The sequence below is a fragment of the Pteropus vampyrus genome, unplaced genomic scaffold (assembly GCF_000151845.1).
Source record: "Pteropus vampyrus isolate Shadow unplaced genomic scaffold, Pvam_2.0 Scaffold1, whole genome shotgun sequence".
Classification (NCBI taxonomy): Eukaryota; Metazoa; Chordata; class Mammalia; order Chiroptera; family Pteropodidae; genus Pteropus; species Pteropus vampyrus.
In genome coordinates, this window is record NW_011888782.1 from 41,761,608 (window position 1) to 41,770,450 (window position 8,843).

At 33.2% G+C, this 8,843-nt stretch overlaps 1 protein-coding gene across 1 annotated transcript in view; it reads right to left on the bottom strand.

Annotated features, from left to right (window-relative positions):
• ADGRG7 (adhesion G protein-coupled receptor G7) overlaps positions 1-8,843 on the bottom strand; it is a 65,696-nt gene that overhangs the window by 9,634 nt on the left and 47,219 nt on the right. The window contains exons 14-15 of the mRNA XM_011355735.1: positions 7,604-7,759; positions 5,319-5,475 (exon numbers count right to left, since the gene is read on the bottom strand). Coding sequence (XP_011354037.1) covers positions 5,319-5,475; positions 7,604-7,759 — 313 coding nt within the window. The remainder of the gene's footprint in view (positions 1-5,318; positions 5,476-7,603; positions 7,760-8,843) is intronic.

Here is an 8,843-nt window from a genome sequence, read left to right on the forward strand (position 1 = left end):
ACATTCAAAGAAGATTTAATACCTATTCTCCTCAAACTCTTCCGAAAAAATCGAAGAGGTGGCAATACTTCCTAACTCATTTTATGAGGCAAATATTACTCTGATACCAAAACCTGATAAAGATAACACACAACAAAAAAAACTACAGAACAATATCTCTCATGAACACAGAAGCAAAAATCCTAAATAAGATACTAGCAAAGCGAATATAGCAACATATTAAAAAGATTATACACCACAATTGAGTGGGCTTCATCCCAGGGGCACAGGGATGGTTCAACATATGCAAATCGACTAAATTTAAAAATATGAAACATATGATCATATCGATAGATGCAGAAAAAGCCTTCGACAAGATACAGATCCATTTATGATCAAAACATTTCACAAAATCGGTATAGAAGGAAAGTACCTTAACATAACAAAGGCCATCTATGACAAACCCTCAGCCAACATTATACTTAATGGTGAAAAAATAAAAACCTTCCCTAAGATCAGGAACAAGGCAAGGCTGTCCACTATCACTACTGTTATTCAATATAACATTGGAGGTCCTAGCGAGTGCAATCAGGCAAGAAAAAGATATAAAAGGCATCCGAGTAGGAAATGAAGAAGTCAAACTGTCACTATTTGCCGATGACGTGATTCTCTATATAGAAAACCCTAAAAACTCCACAAGAACACTACTAGAAACAATAAGCAAATACATAAAGTTTTTGGAAACAAAATAAATCAATGTTCAAAAATCCATAGCGTTCCTATACTCTAATACTGAAGTGTTAAAAAAAAAGAAGTGGATGAAATAATACTTTCGGAATCGCAACAAAAAGAATAAAATACCTAGGAATAAATTTAATGAAACATGAGAAGGGCCTATATAATGAAAACTACAAGACCCTTTTAAAAGAAATCAAAGAAGATACAAAGAAATAGAAAAATATTCCATGTTTTTGGACTGGAAGAATCAATATAGTTAAAATAACCATATTACCTAAAGCATTATACAGATTTAATGCAATCCCCATCAAAATCCCACCAGCATTTTTTAAAGAAATAGAACAAAAAATCATCAGATTTGTATGGAAGCACAAAAGACCTGAAATGCCAAAGCCATCCTGAAAAAAAAAGAACAAGGCGGGAGGCATCACTCTGCCTGACTTCAAATTGTACTACAAAGTGACAGTAATCAAAACAGCATGGTATTGGCAGCAAAACAGACACACGAACCAGAGGAATAGAATCGAGAATCCAGAAGTTAACATATATTTACATGGGCAAATAATTTTTGACAAAAAAGCCAAAAACATACAGTGGAGAAATCTTCAATAAATGGTGCTGGGAAAACTGGAAAGCCACCTGCAAAACTATGAAACTAGACTGTTGTCTATCACCACACACCAAAATTAACTCGAAATGGATTAAGGACCTGAATATAAGACCTGAAACAATAAAATGCGTAGAAGAAAACATAGGAACAACTCTAAGACCTTGGACTTAAAGAGAATTTTATGAATCTGACCTCAAAGGCAAGGGAAGTAAAAGCTAAAATTAATGAATGGGACTGGATCAAACTAAAAAGCTTCTGCTCAGCAAAAGAAATTGTCAACAAAGTAAAGAGAAAATCATCTGAATGGGAAAATATATTTGCACGCAATGCCTCTGATAAGGGCTTAATATCCAAAATATACAAAGAACTTATCAACTCAATAACCACCACCACAACAACAACAACAGAACGATCTAATCAAAAAATGGGCAGAGGATCTGAACAGACATTTTTCTCTCTAGAAGATATACAAATGGCCAAGAAATATTTGAAAAGATGCTCAACATCGCTAGCTATTAGAGAAATGCAAATCAAACCCACAATGAGATATCATCTCACATCTGTTAGAATGGCTATCATCAACAGGACAAGTTATAACAAATGCTGGAGAGGATGTGGAGAAAAAGGAACCCTCATACACTGCTGGTGGGACTGCAAATTGGTACAGCCACTATGGAAAACAGTATGGAGGTTCCTCAAAAAACTAAGAATTGATCTACCATATGATCCAGCAATCCTTCTACTGAATATTTACACCAAAGTCTTGAAAACCCATATCCGAAAAGATATTTGCACACCGATATTCATAGCAGCATTATTCACAGTAGCTAGAACATGGAAGCAACGAAAGCGTCCTAAGATAGATGATTGGCTAAAGAAGCGGTGGTACATATATACAATGGAATATTACTCAGCCATAAGAAGAGATGAAATATTGCCATTTTCAATAATGTGGACCTCAAGATAATCATGCTAAGCAAAATAAGCCAGACAGAAAAAGTTGAAAATCACATGATATCACTTATATGTGGGATAGAAATCTAAAAGCAACAAATGAACAGGACAAACAAACAGTGACTCATGGACATGGAGTATTGACTAGTGGTTATACAGGGTAGGGGATGGGGGGAGAGGTAGACCGGCTAAAGGGGGTCAAATATATGGTGACAGAAAGAAATCTAACTATGGGAGGTGAACACAGTCTAAATAGATATATGCCTTACTGTTAAAATGTACGGATGAAACTTATTAGCTATTGTTAATCAATAGCACTATTAAATAAATAAATAAATAAATATATTTAAAAATAAAAAATAAAATAAATATAAGATTATGAACAAGACAAATGTGCCCACTCATCTTTTATGCAACACATATTGAAAGCCCTAGCCAGAGCAATTAGGCAAAATAAATAAACAAACAAACAAACAAACAAATAAAAACCAAATCAGAAAAGAAGTAAAATGATCTGTTTGCAGATGACATGATTTTAAATACAGAAAATGCAAAAGACTCTATCAAAAAAAAAAACAATTAAAACTAATAAATGAATTCAGCAACATTGCAGAATATAAAATCAACATACAGAAGTCAATTGCATTTCTATACACTAACAACAAACTATCTGAAAGAGAAATTAAGAAAGCAATTCCATTTATAACAGCATAAAAAAATGAAACTGGAATAAATTTAAACAAGAGTGAAAGACCTGTACTTTTAAAACTGTAAGACATAGGTGAAAGAGGTTGAAGAAGGCACAAATAATGAAAAGATATTCTGTATTCTTGGGTTAAAAAAAATTAATATTGTGAAAATGTTCACACTATCCAAAACAATCTAGAGATGTAAAGCAATTCCTACCAAGATTTCAATGGCGTTTTTCACAAATATAGAAAAAAACTATTTTAAAATTCACATAAAACCACAAAAGATCCCAATAGCCAAAGCAATTCCGAGGAAGAAGAACAAAGCCAGAGACATGCTTCCTAATTTCAAGCTATACTACAAAGCCATAGTAATCAAAACAGTATGGCATTGGCATGAAAAACAGGTACGTAGACCAATAGAACAGAATAGTGAGGCCAGAGATAAACCTATGCATGTAAAGTCAACTAATTGATAAGGGCGCCAAGAACACACAATGCATAAAGAATAATCTCTTCAATAAATGATGTTAATAAAACTGGATTTCCACAAGCAAAGAAATGAAACTGGACCACTAACTTACATCACTCACAAAAATTAACTCAAAATGGATCAAAGACTTATATGTAAGACCCGAAACAACAAAACCCCTGGAAGAAAACATTGGGAATCAAGATTCTTGACAATGGTTTTGGCAATGGTTTCGGCAATGGTTTCTTAGTTCTTAGCCAAGACACCAAAAGCACAGGCAACAAAATCTAAAATGAACAAGCAGGACTACATCAAACTAAAGAGCTTCTGCAGAGCAAAGGAAACAATAAATTGAAAGGGCAACCTCTAGAAGGGAGAAAATATCTGGACGCTCCATATCCAATAAAGGGTTAATATCCAAAATATAGAAGGAACTTATCAATGCAATAGGAAAAAAAAAATAACCCAATTTTAAAATGGGCGAAGAACCTGAATAAACATTTTTCCAAAACATACAAATGGCCAACAGGTATATGAAAAGGTTAATTATCAGAGAAATGCAAATCAAAACCACAATGAGATATCACTTCACACCAATTAGGATGTCTATTATCAAAAAGACAAGTGATAAAAAAATGTCCGTAAGGATGTGGAGAAAAGGGAACCTTGATATACTTTTGGTGGGAATTTAAATTGATACAGCCATTATAGAAAACATTATGGTAGTTACTCAAAAAATTAAAACTTGAACTACCATATGATCCAGCAATTCCACTCGTGGGTATATATCCAAAGGAAATGAAGTCAGTATCTTGAAGGGATATCCACACACCCATGTTTATTGCAGCATTATCACAATAGCCTATATATATTATATATGTGTTGTATATACATACATACATATATATATACATACATACATATATATGTATAAAATGGTTGAATACTATTCAGCCATAAAATAAAAGGGAATCCTGCCATTTACATCAACATGGCTTAACCCAGAGGGCATTATGCTAAATTAAATAAGCCAGACTGAGAATGACAAACACTATATGGTATCACATATATGTGGAATCAAAAAAACAAAAAGCCAATTTCATAGAAAGAGAATAGAATAGCAGTTGCCAGGGACTGGAGGTAGGGGGAAATGTAGGTCAAAGAATACAAAAGATTCTAACATACAGCATGGCGACTCTAATTAATAAGATGGTATTGTACACTTGAAAGTTGCTGAGCATTCTCACCCCACACAAAAAAATTAACTGTGTGATATGATGAATTGTTAGTTATTTTAATTTTGGTAATAATTCTTCAATATATGTGTATATCAAATCACGTTTCACACTTTAAATATACTCAATTATATTTCTTGATTATTTCCAATAAAGTTTTTTTAAAAGATAAAATAAATAATCTTACAAAATTTTAAAAAGAGAGAGAAAGAAAAAATTTTGCCCATCCCACACAGGTCCAAGCTCCAGCAATAACTGTAACATTCTCTATACCAACCACAGTGAGGAGCTGCTGTGAACCTGTTACATAAAAGAAAATGAAAGGATTTCCAAAGCTATTTGCTTGAAAAAATCTCTTCTGCTCAAAGAGGGACTAATGTGGTTCAACCTTAATTGATCAATATTAATTAATAAGGTTCAACTTTATTGCAATTTATGTACTTCAGCCCAGGAAAGAACGAAATAGGTAAGTCACAAAGAGCTTTCCTTTGTATTCTCCCAAAGTTTATCAAAAATAGAATCTCCTAATGGTAACTGAGCAATGACCTTCAGAGAGTTTCAAAAGGATAAAACTTTCGTCCAAGGCAATATTGTCTCCACCACTGCATATTCTGCTACTTTTAGACTAATCCACACCATACCTGAGTAGTGTTGAAAAGGCAGAACATGTAGCTGAAGATGTCCCTGATGTTATTATCATCAATTAACATTAAGAATGCCAGAAACCAGGTAATTCCAAAAATGACTGCAATAGATAATGTGTTAAGAATCTTCTTTAGCGATGAAACCTTTTTTGTGCTAGGTAAAAGAAAGCAAGATAGAAAATATGGTTCATTCGTTTTTTTAATTTATGAATATCATTGTTACTCTCCTATTGAGAATATATTACCAAGATTAATATATATATATATATATATATATATATATATATATATATATATATATATATATATATTCAGCTGCCTACATATATTGCTCATTTAACAATATTATGTCTCAGGTGGAAAAACGATGCTAGTATGTCACTCTGGATAAAATCTGATTTAGAAAGTTTTATTAAGAAATACAGTGATATCTACTTAAAAAGTCGGGTATAAACAGTTCCTTATACAGGCAAATTTCACAAGGAATCAACTTTTGGGGGGAATAGAATTTTATTTTAATGATTATTACTGCTGTATCAGCCCATGAGAAATTCTTTTTTTGAACAACTAGGACCTTTCTATGCTGTAGGTTGATACAGGAATGAAAGGTTATTCATGTGCTGAATGATCTTCTTTATTCTCATGCTAAGTCTATATCCCTGGAATCAGGCCTCTACCGTATGTCTTATTTTGACCAGTGAGCCATTAGCAATTGTTCCACAATCAGAGACTTGAAAGCATTTTGCTCACAGAGTTTGCCTTTTCTTAATGCTCTTTGGAACTCTGAGACCACTATTTTAAGAAGCCTGGACTGATTTAATGGAGATGAGAAAACACATGGAGGAGAGATGAGTTTCCCCAACTGTGCAGCTCTCACTCAAGACCAGCCAACCACTAACCACCAAGGATGAAAGTAAGGCATAGTAGATCATCTATCCACATTCATGTCAGCCCAAACCAGAACAACTACCTAACCAACAAACTTATGACAAATAATAAATATTTGTCATTTTAAGCCATTAAGTTTTAAGGGGTGGGAGTTGTTATGCAGCAAAAGCTAACTGATACATGGAAGATAATTTATTAAACAATTAACTTGTAACTTGCTTTTCATTATAACTAAGCCAATTTAAGAACCATGAGCTATTAGCCAAAATTTAGAAATATAAATTTGGTTGATGTATGTGGCCAAAATGATATTGTTTTGTATAAAGGAAATATAACCCAATTTGCAATTAGTCTAAGAAGAAGTCACCAAGATTTTTCTACATTGCTAATAAAACACAGATTTGAAGGATTATCAGTGATAATCTTTTCCCTGTATTTCCCCTCAAATGGACTATCATTTGTATAGAAATATACTTACTCTTGATCAGTAAAGCACATATTTAAGATTATATTCCCACTATTGATGGTTGTTTTCTTCCATCTGTTCATACCAAATGAGTTCATTTGATGACTATCAAAGCTCACAAATGTGTTTACAGTAAGTCTATTTGGGTTAAGTAGAATTTTGTAAAATTAAACTTGAATTTATAGCCTTATTAGTACTGTGTTTTAACCAATTTGTACTGTGAGAGATGGTCGGGGGGTGAGTATGTGTTTAATAGTTTCTGTTATTTGTCTCTTCAACTAAAAGCTCTTACTGTATATCCAGCATGACAATGAGAATGTTATTGGGGTCAGAAAAGTTATAGAAAGGAGAGAAACCATCCACACAAAAACTGATAAAGCAAAGAGCAGATGCCCCATCTGTAGAGAATGTGGGCTTAATGTTGCCAGATGTTTCAATTTTTTTCAAGAAAGAAAAAAACACAATTTAAGTGAAATCTCCCAATTTTTATATATTTGCAACTAAGTTAAAAAAAATAAAGCCATTATGTGATTCAAGCAACACACATAAAATTCTGTCTACAGCTACCAGTTTGTAAAACGAAAATACAGTGACCAGCATCAATTCACAACCCTTTCATTTCTTAAGTGATTCAAATATGATTTCTTGAATATTTGGGACTGGGTTTTTTTTTCTGGAAGCCTTTGGTTTTAGTTTTAGTTGGGCTCATATAGCCCAAAGTGTGTTATGTAATGCAGTAGACTGATATTGTAGTACTGATGTTGGAAGATGAGAAGATCCACTTTCTGAGAAAATTTAAGAGAAAATCAGTCCTGCGATCCACATGTCCCTGCCATTGTTTTAAGTCTGAAAACTCTTCTAGGAACAGTGCCATGTTGCATAATAGATGAGTCATGCCTGGCAGCTTCCCACTTACTGGGAGTCTTACCTTGCCAGATTCTGGTTATTTTTCCACAGCACTTGGACTACGATGATAATAAATATAACGACATTATTGATGAGGATAAGGATCACGGGTACAATGAATGACCACAACAATGGACTTGTCATAAAACCTTTGCTCTCTGGAATTGCCAGCCAGCAGCTGTGGAGAGACAAGAAATGATTTCAGAAGACCAAGAAAGATACACATACTGGTTTTCCATGCTCTTAACATTATTAATGTTAATTCACTTGACTGAATGGCAATATCCCTTCACATCCTGTACACTTAAGATGACTTTCAAGATTCACCCACTAGAAAAATGAGATGTGTTCGTTCTGCCATATTTTTCTATGAAAGACTATGGGCTAGTGGAAAGAAAATGGGCTTTTGAGACAGGCAGTCATGAATTTAAATGTCACACTCTGTCTCTGACTAGGTGTCTGACTTTAAGCAAGTTATTGTTTTGTTTTATTTTCGAATGTGCAGCACATTCAGATGGTTCAAAATTTAAAAGGTACAAATCGTCACAGTGAGACAAGATCCCTTCCTATAACTATCTCTAGTCACCTAGTTGCTATCTCCAGTGGTAATCAACACTTCTTGTATATTCTTCTAGATTTATATACCAGCAAATGTATATTTTTCTGTTTTTTATGCAAATGATAACATATGATACTTCTATACCTAACTTAACAACATATCTTGGAGATCATTCCATATCAGAATATAAAGATTGTCTTCATTATTTTTAGAGCTACATATTATTTCATTATTTTCTTATACATAAATTATTTAAACATTCTCTTATTAATGGGAATTTTTTAATGTTTAATGTTTAAAAATATTTGAATAGTTATTTAACCTCATTACATCAGTTTTGTTTTGTTTTGCTTTATTTTTGTTATTGGTAGTGGTGGTTTTGGTGGTGTTTTTCTTCTCATCTGTGAGGAGTAGTAATCATCTCCTGGCACTGTTGAAAGAATTTATTAACTCATTTAATAAATCTTTACAGAGTATATGCTATGTGCCAGACACTTTTCTAGATACCAAGGTATTAGCAATGAACAAAAAAACCAAAATCCTTTCCTTAGTGAATTTATTCTAGCTCAGAGAAATATACAGAACTAACAAATAAAATCTAAACTATGTCAGATGGTGACAAGTGCTATGGAGAAAAATAAAGCAGGTAATGAGGGTAGGAGTGTGTGTGTGTGTGTGTGTGTGTGTGTGTGTGTGTGTGTGT